At 33.7% G+C, this 15,311-nt stretch overlaps 4 protein-coding genes across 4 annotated transcripts; 3 read left to right on the top strand and 1 right to left on the bottom strand.

The window, feature by feature from the left end:
- The first annotated feature begins 92 nt into the window (after positions 1 to 92).
- LOC133668842 (probable disease resistance protein At4g27220) lies at positions 93 to 4,991 on the top strand. Its single transcript, XM_062088860.1, has 2 exons — positions 93 to 362; positions 1,459 to 4,991. Exon 2 carries the CDS (start codon positions 2,854 to 2,856, stop codon positions 4,873 to 4,875), a length of 2,022 nt encoding a protein of 673 aa, XP_061944844.1. The 5' UTR covers positions 93 to 362; positions 1,459 to 2,853; the 3' UTR covers positions 4,876 to 4,991.
- LOC133668119 (uncharacterized) lies at positions 1,465 to 2,769 on the top strand. The gene has a single exon (XM_062087860.1). It carries the CDS (start codon positions 1,465 to 1,467, stop codon positions 2,767 to 2,769), a length of 1,305 nt encoding a protein of 434 aa, XP_061943844.1.
- Positions 4,992 to 6,894: 1,903 nt separating the features above from the next.
- LOC133668843 (probable carboxylesterase 18) lies at positions 6,895 to 8,092 on the bottom strand. Its single transcript, XM_062088861.1, has one exon. The coding sequence runs from the start codon at positions 8,038 to 8,040 to the stop codon at positions 7,042 to 7,044; it is 999 nt and encodes a 332-aa protein (XP_061944845.1). The 5' UTR covers positions 8,041 to 8,092; the 3' UTR covers positions 6,895 to 7,041.
- Positions 8,093 to 11,009: 2,917 nt separating this feature from the next.
- On the top strand, positions 11,010 to 14,027 carry LOC133668841 (disease resistance protein RPS5-like). Its single transcript, XM_062088859.1, has 2 exons — positions 11,010 to 11,475; positions 11,809 to 14,027. The coding sequence occupies exon 2, from the start codon at positions 11,815 to 11,817 to the stop codon at positions 13,954 to 13,956; it is 2,142 nt and encodes a 713-aa protein (XP_061944843.1). The 5' UTR covers positions 11,010 to 11,475; positions 11,809 to 11,814; the 3' UTR covers positions 13,957 to 14,027.
- The last annotated feature ends 1,284 nt before the right edge of the window (positions 14,028 to 15,311 follow it).

The following is a 15,311-nucleotide window of genomic DNA, read 5'->3' as shown; positions in this document are numbered from 1 at the left end:
TGGGGTGGGTCCATACGTTAACTCAGTCAGCAATTAGCTTATAATATAATCTTCGGTAGGTAAAGTTTGTGGCTTCCTTCGAAGCAACCTCCTTCTTGTCAAACAATACAATAATCTTTGCTACCGTAACATTCTCTTCCAAATCTCATCTCATTATCCCATTGATTTCCCAATTTCCCTCATCAAATTTCTTAAACCTTTCTGATGATCAGTGCTTCCTTTTCTGATTGAATCGAATCATCTGGAGCTAAACATCTTGCAACTTCCTTGTTATTTTTAAACCATATGTTCTTCTCTGTTCTTGTTTTTCTTCCTGAATACTACTTAAGCAAACCAGCACTTGAAGAACAACTTGAATCCAGGTAGATTATTATACTCCATCTTCTTCATTTTGTTTTTCACATGTAACTCTGGTTTGAATCTTTCAAGTAAAACACAAGTTGTGGAAATTCTAACGAGAAACTTTGGAGTTAGGATCATCAACAGTTTCCAAAAATAAATAATTTTATCTTTCTCAGTTGTAACAATTCATGCCTTAAGGTAGGGCGGAGCTGAGATTATTTGATAGGGGTCAAAACTAATATAACAAGGTATAGGTTTTTACATGTAAAGAAACTGATATATAAAAATAAATCTAATATAAAAAATAGAATTATTGGTTTCTAAAGAAGAAAATTTACACTGAATTAAAATTGAGTATGTGCTTTTCAAAGAACTCAATTTGACTAGAAAGATCATGTCTAATTGTATATGGGACCTTGTGATAATAAGGTACATGTGAGAAAAATTGATAATTTTAACTGTTTTTCTAAAAACAAAACATAAAAAAATCCAAGCATAATCAAAACAAACCCATAAAATATATCCAATTAATTAGAAAAACAACATTCACTATAACAAGAAATATAAATTTTTTGGTAAAACTAGTAAATCTATAAAAAAAGAAAAAATAGCTATATATATATATATAAAACTTATTAAATTCTTAACAAACATAAAAAAAACAAAAGATTTTAAATTTAGATAACAAATTACCTTGTTTTGATAAATAATAAATTAATTGGCAGCTTTGTTTTACAGAGAAACGGTAAAGAAATATAATTAAATTAAAAAAATTATTTGTTTTTTTTTCTATTTATAAGGAGAGATAATTTTAAATTTAAAGATAAGTAGTAAAATAATAATTTATTATTAGAAAACTCATTACTTGTTATATTTAAATACTAAAAAAAGATTTAAAATATTTTGTAGGGGCCGGAACCTGCTTGCCACCCCTTGGTTCCGTCTCTGCCTTAAGGAGTTCATACTAAATTGACCCAAATTTAACCTTGAATTCATTGTTTTTTCTTCTTAGTTTCTTTGTTGTTTGTAACTTATTATTGTAGTTTCAATCTTCCTTTTCCAATTAATGTACTTCCATTAATTTTTATTCAATATTTTGACCCTTTTTATCTATAGGACAAAATGGGTAGATCAGATGATCCGTTTTGGAAGGAAGTTGAAGATATGAATGATGGAACCATGAAGTGTAAGTTTTGTGGGCATTTATTTGCGAATGGTACTTCCATTTCGAGGATCAAATGGCATTTTTCGGGAGAGAGAGGGCATGGTGTTGGCATTTGTGGTCAGGTGCCTAAAGAAGTTCAAGGAGCAGCCTTTCTAGCTATGCGTGGTGGCAACAAAAGACATAAAAACATAGCAGGTTCATGCAATGTTAATGATTATGCCATTTCCACCTGTCCACAAGAACAAGACAATGCAGTACTTGGTAATTTGGCAGGGGATGCTGGAAGGATGCAAGTGGGAGTTCAAGGCATGAAACAAGGTGTTGGGCATGAGAGAATTCATTCGCGTTTAGAAGCGGCAAATGGCATGGAATACACTGGTGAAGGATCTTTTCAGCATGTTGACAGAAGTGTCTCTCCTTGGAGACTCAGAGTTGATGCTCATGAGAATAGAGGAGAAGCAACACAGGGAACAGATTTAGTGGATCGATTTGCTGATGGTACTTGGGTTCAGATACACTCTGCCCTTTCAAAGGAGCAGAAGCTGAATGAAATCTCTACCTATTTAATGCAGGAAGATGAGGATGTGGAGCGTCTGCATGATGCATTTGAAACTATACCGAGAACAGAACAAGTGCAGCATCTGGAGAGAGGTATCTCTTGTGAGAGGCCATCAATGAATCAAGCTGATGAGCCTAGAGGAGATTCATCCCAATTTTGTCTTGACATTAGAAGATGTTATGATCAACCTTGTGCTCCATCAGTAAACAATGATGTAAATAGGCATGATGAGCAGGACATGGTTAGAGTGAGGACAGAACCAGTGGAGGAGGAGGACGTGGAGAACTGTGGAAGATCAGTAGTGCAGGGTGGCGCAGGAGCTAGATCTTCTGGAAGTCTGAAATACAACAAGACTAGAGGAGTTCCATTACCTACTAGCTCTAAAAAGCTAGTGGGTCGAGCATTTGAAGAGAATACGAAGGTGACATGGCCTTTGTTAATGGATGATGAAGTCTCAGTTATTGGCATTTACGGGATGAGGGGAGTTGGTAAAACAACAATAATACTACATATCTATAATGAACTTCTACAAAGACCAGACATTTGTGATCATGTTTGGTGGGTGATTGTGTCTCAAGATTTCAGCATTAATAAATTGCAGAATCTTATTGGTAAACATCTTGATCTAGACCTTTCAAGTGAAGATGATGATCGACACAGAGCTGCCAAATTATCAGAAGAACTAATGAAGAAACAAAAATGAATTCTCATTTTAGATGATTTGTGAAACAATTTTGAGCTACACAAAGTTGGAATTCCTGAGAAGTTGAAAGGATGCAAGCTGATTATGACAACTCGATTAGAAACGATTTGTCATTGGATGACATGCCAACAAAAAATCAAAGTGAAGCCACTTTCTGAGGGAGAAGCTTGGACTTTGTTCATGGAGAAACTTGGATGTGATATAGCACTTTCACCAAAAATGAAAGGAATTGCGAAAGCTGTTGCAAGGGAATGTGCTGGTTTGCCATTGGGAATTATTACAGTGGCAGGAAGCTTGAGGGGAGTGGATGACCTACATGAGTGGAGAAATACATTGAAGAAATTGAGAGAATCAGAATTTAGGGACAAGGAAGTATTCAAGTTATTGAGGTTTAGTTATGATCGGTTAGGTGATTTAGCACTACAACAATGTCTCTTGTACTGTGCATTATTTCCTGAAGATTATAGGATTCGGAGGGAGAGGTTGATAGGTTATTTGATCGATGAGGGAATAATTAAAGGAATGAGGAGTAGGGGAGATGCATTTGACGAGGGCCACACGATGCTTAATAGACTTGAATATGTCTGCCTATTGGAAAGTGCTCAAATGACGTATGTCAAGATGCATGACTTGATTAGGGACATGGCCATTCATATACTGCTAGAGAACTCTCAAATCATGGTGAAAGCAGGTGCGCAATTAAAAGAGCTGCCAGATGCAGAGGAGTGGACAGAGAATCTGACGAGAGTCTCACTAATGCAAAACCAAATTAAAGCAATTCCTTCCAGCTATTCACCTAGGTGTCCCTATCTATCAACTCTATTGCTATGTCAAAATCGTTTGTTGGGATTTATTGCGGATTCATTTTTCAAGCAATTGCATGGGCTCAAGGTCCTCGATCTATCTTGCACAGGAATTGAAAAATTGCCAGACTCTATCTCTGATTTGGTGAGTCTCACTGCATTATTGCTTAATTATTGTGAAAACTTAAGTCATGTTCCATCATTAAAGAAGCTCAGGGCACTGAAGAGGTTGGATCTCTATTGCACTACACTTGAAAAGATGCCGCAAGGAATGGAATGCCTCACCAACCTGAGGTATCTTAGAATGAATGGATGTGGTGAAAAGGAGTTTCCTAGTGGGATATTACCAAAACTCTCTCACCTGCAAGTCTTTGTACTAGAGAAACCGTTAACAGTTAAAGGAAAGGAAGTAGGATCCTTGAGAAATTTGGAAACTTTGGAATGCCATTTTGAAGGTCTCCCTGACTTCGTGGAGTATCTCAAATCTCGGGATGTCACCCAATCATTAAGCACATACACAATTTTAGTAGGAATAATTGACGGATCCGATTATATGGGAATAATTGAGTATCCTTTTCCAAGTAAAAGAGTTGGGTTGTTTAATTTGAGTATTGACAGAGATAAAGATTTTCAGGTCAAGTTCTTAAATGACATTCAAGGTTTGGTTTGTGAATGCATCGATGCAAGAAGTTTATGTGATGTTTTGTCATTAGAGAATGCACTTGAATTGGAGGAAATCAGCATTCGGGGTTGCAATAACATGGAGAGCTTGGTTTCATCTTCTTGGTTCTGCTCTGCTCCACCACCATTGCCATCATATAATGGTATGTTTTCTGGTCTTAAAGAGTTTTATTGCAGTGGATGTAAAAGTATGAAGAAGTTGTTCCCACTTGTGTTGCTGCCAAACCTCGTGAACCTGGAAAGGATTGAAGTGGTGCTCTGTAAGAAAATGGAGGAGATAATAGGAACAACAGATGAAGAAAGCAGCACCTCCAATTCTATTACGGAATTCATTCTCCCAAAGTTCAGAACTCTGGCATTGTCTGAATTACCAGAACTGAAAAGCATTTGCAGTGCAAAACTGATTTGCAATTCTCTCGAAGAAATTATAGTAATAAAATGTGAGAAGCTGAAGAGGATGCCAATCTGTCTTCCGTTGCTTGAAAATGGCCAGCTATCCCCTCCCCCGTCTCTTAAATACATCCGAGCATATCCAAAAGAATGGTGGGAGACAGTAGTGGAGTGGGAGGATCCTAATGCAAAGGATGTCCTTCGTCCCTTTGTAAAGTTTGGGTTAGTTTGAGGAGCCATCTCATCCTTTCGTTAATCCCTTCATTGTAAGAATACTAATTGATTGTAACATAATTATTTTTGATATGAATGATGAAAATAGTCAACAAGGATATTTTTATTAATTAATATTGAAATTACTTGCATGATGCTTTTGGATTAAAGATGCTCAATAGGTCGATTTGGGTCGGTTTGAAATGGTATTGCCAATTCCTTATTTCAAAGAAAAATCGAAGCCTAACATGAATTCATAGAAAGAGCGTTTATTAATATGAAATATTTCTTTTTTATATAATGTGCTTACAATTACATAAATAATATTTTTCATTTTTTTATTTCATTATCTTTTTATGACTATTGAATTGTCATATATATTTTTTAACTCGATAGATAAATAATTATAATTTGAAGTTTGATTAATATTATATTTTCATCCTATTGAGTTTCTTCAAGGTGAAAATCCAAAAAATAATAAAATACTATATTGATTTATCATTAAAGTAACATAATAAAATAATAGATCTATTCACTAAGTACAAATCATCTAATATCATTAACTAGCAACAACATACGCCCTTTTAATATCGAAAGCTAAATTAGCAGTCTTTGAGGTTACTTAAATTAAATATTGGTACGTAGCTTGTACTTATTCATTCATTTATTTCTAAATATTGACCGTAAAAAAAATATTGAATTCGGTGAAATTTAATTGATTCAGTCTAATTCATATCTGACCAGATTAATAAAAAAAAAAACTAAGTGATATTATTTTAATAAAATAAAAAAAAAACTAATAACCTGAAGATAAGGTTCAGGTTCATGTTATTTGAGGATGAGGTCTGATGCTTTAAACCCTGAGGTAAAACCTCATGCAGCTACCGACTTAACACCGTTTGGAAATGCGGTGCAAACCGTGTTTCTAAAAAATTTAATTTTTTTTATTAAAATTTAATATGTTTTGTATGTTTTGGATCTATCGTTTTGATATGCTGATATCAAAAATAATTTTTAAAAAATAAAAAAATATCATTGACATGCATTTCAGTATGAAAAGTTATTTGAAAAACAACCGCAACCGCAACCACAACCACAACCACACTGCCAATACTGCCAAACAGGCTCTAATATTTTCATTTAAGGAAGTGCAGCGTTGTGTCCTAAGAGAGGCCACCAGGCAAATACTAAGATCATTTTTTATTTTTTATTGTAAATTTATTTTTAAAAAATATTTTTTTTATTTTGAATTATTTTTTTAAATATTTTCAGATTATTTTGATATATTGATATTAAAAATAAATTTTTTAAAAATAAAATAAAGTAATTATTTTAATATAGCATCTAGTTATAAACACCTTGGGTATATTGGTAAAATAGAAAAACAGTCACTATAATTTGTCTCACAATAATTTCATGGTTAAGTAAAATCACTCTGATCTAATATACACACTCAACGGCAGAAGCATAACAACTACCAAACACACCTTCAGAATAACTTTGTCTTTTAATTTCTTTTTATCCCAATTAGTAATTGCTACGTAATTAGATTCATTAACCAATCGCTGCTTGTTTTTTTATTTTAAAAGTGTTTTTAAAAAAATTTAAATTTTTTGAATTTGTTTTAGCTTTAAATTAATATTTTTGGTGTTTTCAAATCATTTTGATGTGCTAATGTTAAAAATAATTTTTTAAAAATAAAAAAATTATTTTGATACATTTCTTAGTGAAAAATATTTTAAAAAACAACCGTAACCACACAAACACGAGTAAAATATTATTTTAGTGTGATTGGTAATGGAATGAATGATATTTTTATGTAATATTATTTTTTTATTAAAAATATATTAAAATAATTTTTTTATATATTTTTATATTATAATATTAAAATCATTAAAAAATATCTAAATAAATATTAATTTGATATTTTTTTCAGCCACTCGTACTTCCGGCATTGAAAACAAATTAGCGTTTCTTTTTCAAAGAAATTTGTTCTTGTCGATCAAACCAACTATGTAATTTATTGTGGACAGATAACAACACTCAAATCTAATCCATCAAATAATTGAACAATTCAATACACATATAATCTATCTTCAATAGTAAATAAAATCATTACAATTTAAATACGATTTAATTATTGAATAAGATGTAATAATAAAATAGATGTCGTCGTCACCTCACCCTATGTAAGAGATGACTGCTTTTGCACAAAACTCTTCACCTCACCGATCAACAAAGAAAATTCAGGCGATTCAGGTAGGCAATAAAACCCATGAAAAACATTTGGATACTCTACCAAATGCACTTCTTTCCCAGATTTCTTCAGCCCCTCATGGTACCTCTTCTGCCAATCTTGCAAGGGATCGAACCCTCCGACAAAGAGTAACGTCGCAGGGAACTTCACGCCTGAAATATCCACCGCATTTGGTCCGAAAACATTAACAACCGAGTGGTTTCGGTCCGATCCCTCAGGCAGAAACGCCTTCCACATCCAGTCTGTACGTTCCACTGATATTAAAGGAACCCCAACAAGCTTGATTTCTGATTCTGTCCTTTCTTCCCCTCCGAAAAATGGCTGCATTGCTATGAGTCCCTTGATCTTTATGTTAGAAAATGTGTGTTCACAAGCTTTGAGCACGACGTGATGAGCCAAGTTACCCCCTGCACTATCACCTGCTATAAAACACCTTCCAAGATCCAAATTTGCTGGGAAATTCTCAAAGGTCATGCCATCGATGTATTTCAATGCATCAAAGCCATCTTCGTACTGGCATGGGTACTTGTACTCAGGAGCAAGCCGATAGTTTACAGAGATAACAACTGCATTAATTTCACGTGCAAGTCGCCGGCAGAGGACGTCAAAAGATTTTGAGTTAGCCGCCATGAATGCGAAGCCCCCACCATGAAAGAATATGATCACAGGCAGAGCATCGGTAGTAGCGGTGGATGTGGGGGCGTAGAGGCGGAACCACAGGTTGCGGGTAGGGTCAATAGTGTTGTCGAAAGAGGAGACCCCATTGACTGGTTTGGCGGAAGCAGCGGCCTTGGGGTCGAAGATGTTCAATACGCTGCGGTTTACGGTGTGGTCGGAACGGCTGGCGGCGCGAATCCCAAAGGAGTGGGCGGCGAGGAGGAGCCTGGTCTTTAATGAGAGGCGAAGAGTTCTTGGTGTTTCTGCCATTATCAATTTTGGGTTGAATTGTAAATGTTAAGATAGTTGTTTATATACTCACATGAATAGAGTAAAATAAAATAAAATTGATAATGGCAGAAACACCAAGAACTCTTCGCCTCTCATTGATTTGGATTTTTCTTGGGGTGGAATTTCTTGTTCCATCTGCGTTGAAGCCTATGTTTTGCATCCAAAATTATTATTATTTGTGCTTTGTACATCCAAAAAAATAAATAAATATATAATCTGTAAGTTATGTAACGTCATTGTTATTGCAGGAACATTACTATTATTTAAGTATTATCGAAGTCCTACACTTTGGTCCCAAATTACTCAATAGTGTCTAGACTAATTAAACTTTATTTACATGTGATCGAATTTATAAAAACAGTTTGTTACATGATTGGTCTAAAATTCGACTTATGAGTTGCGTAGATCGACCCAAGCTGATATAGATCAATTCAATATAATTTTGTTTCAAGAATTTTAAATTATTTTTTAAAAAAATTAAAACAATATTGTTTAGAAAAAAAATAATTAATAATAAAATCAATAAAACTGATAGGGTCATGGGTTGATTTTATTAGTTTAATGAAACAAAAGATTTGAAATTTTATTAATTATAAAATCGATAGGGTCATGGTTAGATTACAGTTTCTTCTTTACAAATAACCATGAGAAAAAATTAACATAAAAAACAAATCTTAATTTTCATTTTTTTAATAAATTAGGCAGGATTTGAGTTTTTTTAAGTAATTATATTTTTACTAGCTTAAACAAAGATTCTTATTGAAAGGATAGATTAGAAAATGTATTAAGGGCAATTTAAGAGTAATTAAACTTGTAAAAGCATGTTGAAGACCATATCTAAAATATAAGGACTAATTGGGAAGAGTCTTCAAAGAAGAAGGACTACTTTTTTATGGGATGGTGGGGGAGTTCTCGGAATTGAAATGGTCAAGGATGCAGAGAAGTGTCATCATTCCCATCGCTGTTATCGCCAACGAAGAGTCCAAATTAATCCTGGCCTGTTATGGAAAGTCGTCGGAGGGCAACTCATTTTCCTAAAGGATTGTTTGGCAAAGCGTACACTTGCATAAAGGAGTGAGTGGTTGAGGCTCTCTTGAAAAGTATGAGGTCTATAAAAAGTAACGAGATTAGGATGTGTTTGGTTGGGCATGTTTGATAGCGCCATGTAAATTGTTTTTTTTAATTTTTAATTTTTTTATATTTTTAGATTATTTTGATATACTGATATCAAAAATAATTTTTAAAAAATAAAAAAATATTATTTTGATACATTTCTAAGTGAAAAACACTTTAAATCGCAACCACTATCACAATCCTAAATAGGCCAAATGTGATAGCGGTTGCGGTTTAAAATGTTTTTTTCTTAAAAATACATCAAAATAATATTTTTTAAAAAAATATTATTTTTAACATTAGCACATTAAAACGATTTTAAAACATATAAAAAAAATTTAAGCAAATTTTTTAAAATTTTTTTGAGAGAACACTATTTACACAGCATTTCTAAATACGCTCTAGATCATAGTCAGATTTTGCTCCACCAGTCTTCAACTCTGAATATTGAAATTTATTATTCACTTATGTTTTTGATTTTGCCAATTTGAGTTAAGCCGACATGACCTCATCTATTTTTTTTCAATTAATTTTACAAAAATAAAAAACTTAATAAATAAACCAAATATCCAATTTGAATTATAAAATAAGCTATAAATTTCAAATCCAATAATGGATTTATTAAAGAGAAAAACAATTAACTATATAAATACAATTTGCATTAAAAGTCGAATAGAGTAGCATTTTTAGCACGAAAACTATTGTTAAAATATTTTTATTCTTAAGAATTTATGCAAAACAATTAGAAAACTAATTCAGGGATCAAATATTTTTATGAATTATAAAATTGACTATAAACTTAAAATTCTTGAATTTACAATATAAACTTCTTGAATCATAAGATAAAAACTCATATAAAATTATAATTTTGTAATAAATATGAATTCTTGGATCACATAAGCTCGAGACATGGATAATGTTTGGAGCATTTAAGACCGGACCTCCTTGACTTAAATTTTATTTTATATTTATAATCAGGAAAAGGCACCATGGGGTTGAAACCTTTTTATGCTCGGTTGCTGCATTTGGGACCATGTATCAAGAGAGAAAAATAGTGTATTATCTCAGGTTTTTTCTAAGCCTTGGATGCATTTTTTTAATTTTAATCATTGATTGTTTTGTTTTCAATTTTATCTTCATAGATTGTGCTGACTGCTATGTAGTTTTTACACTGATGCAGCAGCTTGCTGGGTTGAACTGAGTTCTGTATTTCCCAATTAGCAGAGTGCAATAAACAGCATTTAGCTTTTTCGCTAATGAGAAGCATGCCAAGATATATACAAAACTGGAACTCAGAGATTCTGTATAATTTCTAAGCCATATCCATGTCATAGAGGCAAAAAAGCACTCACACTTTGCAGGATTATGCCTTACAATAACCATATACGCCTTTTGTTCTAAAGAGGAATTTATGCTCAGAAGAACGTTGCTGACACCTCGAATCCGTACCCATAACAAAGCGTGGGCAACGAAACTAGTTGTAAAACCAAAACGAATAGGACGCTTACTGCTCAGGAATCATTATGGAAATACTAACTAGGAAAAGCAGTTTTTGTACCTTTCTAGGAGCGATCAAACTTGTGTTTCTGCCTGATCTCTCAAGCTCAAGGTGGGAACCAAGTAGGTATTCATAAGTAGAATTTATTAAGTTGTATATAAAACGGTAGTTTCAGTACCCCTAAGCACTAATTTTTTTTTTTTTTTTGCTAATGCTGTTCTTCGTTAAATTCTTAGGGAGTGGATCAGATAATGATGGGGGAGGAGTGAGAGGCATCATTCATTCATTCATAGAGAATCTGTGAGAGGCATCATTCATAGCTTTTTCAGGTCAGCTTTTTCAAAGTTTCAACAATGGGGTGGGTCTACACGTTAACTCGGCCAGCAATTAGCTTCTGATTCTTTTGTTGAAGTTTTTAATTATTTGCATCGCTAGACAAAAGAAAAGCAAATTTGAGGTGTACAGCAACTTGCCATATCTTATAATATAATCTTTGGTAGGTAGAGTTTGTTGCTTCCTTCCTAGCAACTTCCTTCTTCTCAAACAATACAATAATCTTTGCTGCTGTAACATTCTCCTCCAAATCTCATCTTATTATACCATTGATTTCCCGATTTCGCTCATCAAATTTCTTAAACCTTTCTGATGATCAGTGCTTCCTTTTCTGATTGAATCGAATCATCTGGAGCTCAACATCTTGTAACTTCCTTATTATTTTTAAACCGTATATTCTTCTCTGTTCTTGTCTTTTTTGCTGAATACTGCTTAAGCAAACCAGCACTTGAAGCACAACTTGAATCCAGGTAAATTATTTATAATCCATCTTCTTCATTTTGTTTTTCACATGTAACTCTGGTTTGAATCTTTCAAGGAAAACACAAGTCGTAGAAATTCTAATGAGAAACTTTGGAGATAGGATCATCAACAGTTTCCAAAAATAAATAATTTCTCAGTTGTAACAATCCATGCCTCAAGGAGTTCATACTAAATTGACCCCAAGTTAACCTTGAATTCATTGTTTTTTCTTCTTAGTTTCTTTGCTGTTTGTAACTTATTATTTTAGTTTCAACCTTCCTTTTCCAATTAATGTACTTCCATTAATTTTTATTCAATATTTTGACCCTTTTTATCTATAGGACAAAATGGGTAGATCAGATGATCCGTTTTGGAATGAAGTTGAAGATATGAATGATGGAAGCATGAAGTGTAAGTTTTGTGGGCGTTTATTTGTCAATGGTACTTCCATTTCGAGGATCAAATGGCATTTATCAGGAGAGAGAGGGCATGGTGTTGGCATTTGTGGTCAGGTGCCTGAAGAAGTTCAAGAAGCAGCCTTTCTAGCTATGCATGTTGGCAACAAAAGACATAAAAGCATAGCAAGTTCAAGCAATGTTGACACCTGTCCACAAGAACAAGACAATGCTGTACTTGGTAATTTGGCACAAGGTGTTGGGCCTGAGAGAATTCATTCGCGTTTAGAAGCGGCAAATGGCATGGAAAACACTGGTGAAGGATCTTTTCAGCATGTTGACAGAAGTGTCTCTCCTTGGAGACTCGGAGTTGATGCTCATGAGAATAAAGGAGAAGCAACACAAAGAACAGATTTAGCGGATCAATTTGCTGATAGTACTTGGGTTCAGATACACTCTGCCCTTTCAAAGGCGCAGAAGCTGAATGAAATCTCTACCTATTTAATGCAGGAAGATGAGGATGTGGAGCGTCTGCATGATGCATTTGAAACTGTACCGAGAACAGAACAAGTGCAGCATCTGGAGAGAGGTAGCTCTTGTGAGAGGCCATCAATTAATCAAGTTGATAAGCCTCGAGGAGATAAAAGCATAGCAAGTTCGAGCAATGTTAATGATTATGCTATTTCAACCGGTCTGCTAGAACAAAACAAAGCAGTACTTGACAATTTGGCTGGGGATGCTGGAAGGATACAAGCACCAGATGTAACGGGTCAATCAATTGAGAGAAGTTTGGATGAGATCTGTAATTTGTCAACAGAGGATGATATAGATAACGGGACTAGAGGAGCAGTGCAGCCTGGTGCAGGAGCTAGCTCTTTTGGAGGGCTTACATGGAACATAGATGAGATTAAAGGAGATGCACTACCAACGACAAAGCTGGTGGGTCATGAATTCGAAGACCATAAGAGGATTATCCGGCGGTGGTTGATGAACGATGAAGTTTCAAGGATTGGCATCTATGGGATGGGTGGAGTGGGAAAGACAACATTAGTGACACACATATATAATCAGCTTCTAGAAAGACCAGATACTTTCTGTCATGTTTACTGGATTACTGTTTCACAAGATACCAGCATTAGTAGATTGCAGAACAGTATTGCACGATGTATTGGTTTAGATCTTTCCAATGAAGACGAGGAGCTGCACATAGCGGTCAAATTGTCAAAAGAATTAATGAAGAAGCAGAAATGGGTTCTGATTTTAGATGATTTATGGAAGGCTTTTGAACTACACAAGTTGGGGGTTCCTATCCAAGTTAAGGGATGCAAGCTGATTCTTACAACTCGATCAAAAAAGGTTTGTGAGCAGATGGATACCCAACACATAATCAAAGTAAAGCCTGTTTCGGAGGAAGAAGCTTGGACTCTTTTTATTGAGAGACTTGGACATGTCATTGCATTTTCTCCAGAAGTGGAACAAATTGCAAAATCTATCACAAAGGAGTGTGATGGTTTGCCGCTAGGAATTATAACAATGGCTGGAACCATGAAAGGGGTGGATGACATACACGAGTGGAGGAATGCCTTAGAGGACCTGAGACAATCAAGAGTTAGGCAAGATGGCATGGAAGAAGAGGTATTCCGCATATTGAGATTTAGTTATACGCACTTAAAAGATTCAGCATTGCAACAATGTCTGTTGTATTGTGCATTATTTCCTGAAGGCTACGCGATATGTAGGAAGGATTTGGTAGGGTATTTGATTGACGAGGGAGTGATAAAAGGGCTCAACAGTAGGGTGGCAGAATTTGACAAAGGCTATTCGATGCTTAATAGTCTTGAAAATGTTTGTTTGTTGGAAAGAATTGATGGTGATACTGTCAAGATGCATGACTTGATTAGAGACATGGCCATACAAATACAACAAGAGAATTCTCCGGGCATGTTTAGAGCAGGTGTGCAATTAAAAGAATTGCCGGATATAGATGAGTGGACAGAGAATCTCACGAGAGTTTCACTTATGCAAAACCAAATTGATGAAATTCCCTCGAGCCATTCACCAAGGTGTCCAAATCAGTTAGAAAACTATTGTTAGAATATTTTTATTCTTAAGAATTTATGCAAAACAGTTAGAAAACTAATTCAGGGATTAAGAGCACAATTAGAAAACTAATTCAGGGATCAAATATTCTTATGAAATATAAAATTGACTATAAACTTAAAATTCTTGAATTTACAATATAAACTTCTTGAATCATAAGATAAAAACTCATATAAAATTATAATTTTATAATAAATATGAAATCTTGGATCACATAAGCTTGAGACAAGGATAATGTTTGGAGCATTTAAGACTGGACCTCCTTGACTTAAATTTTATTTTATATTTATAACAAGGAAAAGGCACCATGGGGGTTGAAACCTTTGTATGCTCGGTTGTTGGCATTTGGGACCAGGTTCTTGACCTTTGGGGTCAAGCCACTAAATGCCAAAAGCTAGTTTCGTAGCCAAAAGTCAGTGTGTTTGGTTATTTTAACCACGTTATGTATATATTTAATTAAATAAATTTAGAATTATTTATGTCGATAAATATATATAAAAATATTAATAAATCTATTTAATAAAAATAATTATTTGAACCACAGTTTGTATCCATTCAATTTTTTTTACACTAAAGAATCAACAGGTAGGTGTTGTTAAAATATTTTTTAATATTGAGAAAAAATATAATTATAGATAAAAAAAATCAATACTTGTATATAATAAAATACAACGAGGATTATTGCCTGTCATCCACTATGATCTAAGTCATGAGATCATAATAATCTTGTAAAAAACAAATCAAAACAAATTAATCATACAAAACAAACACGAAACATATGATGGAGATCAATCTAAAATAAACCAAATGCTTTAAAAAACATTAAAAATGATTTTTTTTTTTAAATGTAAACGACAACATAATAAATTGACTTGAGCTTTGTGGCTAAACCCACCAAACCTGTGACTTTGTAAAAAGCAAATCAAAACAAATTAATCGTACAAAACAAACACGAAACATACGATGGAGATCAATCTAAAATAAACCAAATGCTTTAAAAAACATTAAAAATGATTTATTTTAAAAAATATGTAAACGACAACATAATAAATCGATATGATCTTTGTGGCTAAACCCATCAAACCTGCAACTTTGTAAAAAGCAAATCAGAATAAATTAATCATACAAAACAAACACAAAACATATCATGGAGATCAATCTAAAATAAACCATATGCTTTAAAAAACATTAAAAATTAATTTTTTTAATATGTAAACGACAACATAATAGATCAACATGAGCTTTGTGGCTATACCCACCAAACCTGTAACTTGAATCATGGACTTCATTGGGTTTAATAACAATGTTATTTTAATTTTTTTTCTCTAAACATATAATAAAAACTTTGA

Source organism: Populus nigra, chromosome 11 (assembly GCF_951802175.1).
Source record: "Populus nigra chromosome 11, ddPopNigr1.1, whole genome shotgun sequence".
Classification (NCBI taxonomy): domain Eukaryota; kingdom Viridiplantae; phylum Streptophyta; class Magnoliopsida; order Malpighiales; family Salicaceae; genus Populus; species Populus nigra.
Note: the sequence above shows the minus strand (reverse complement) of the source record. Positions and strands in the feature narration are given on the sequence as shown.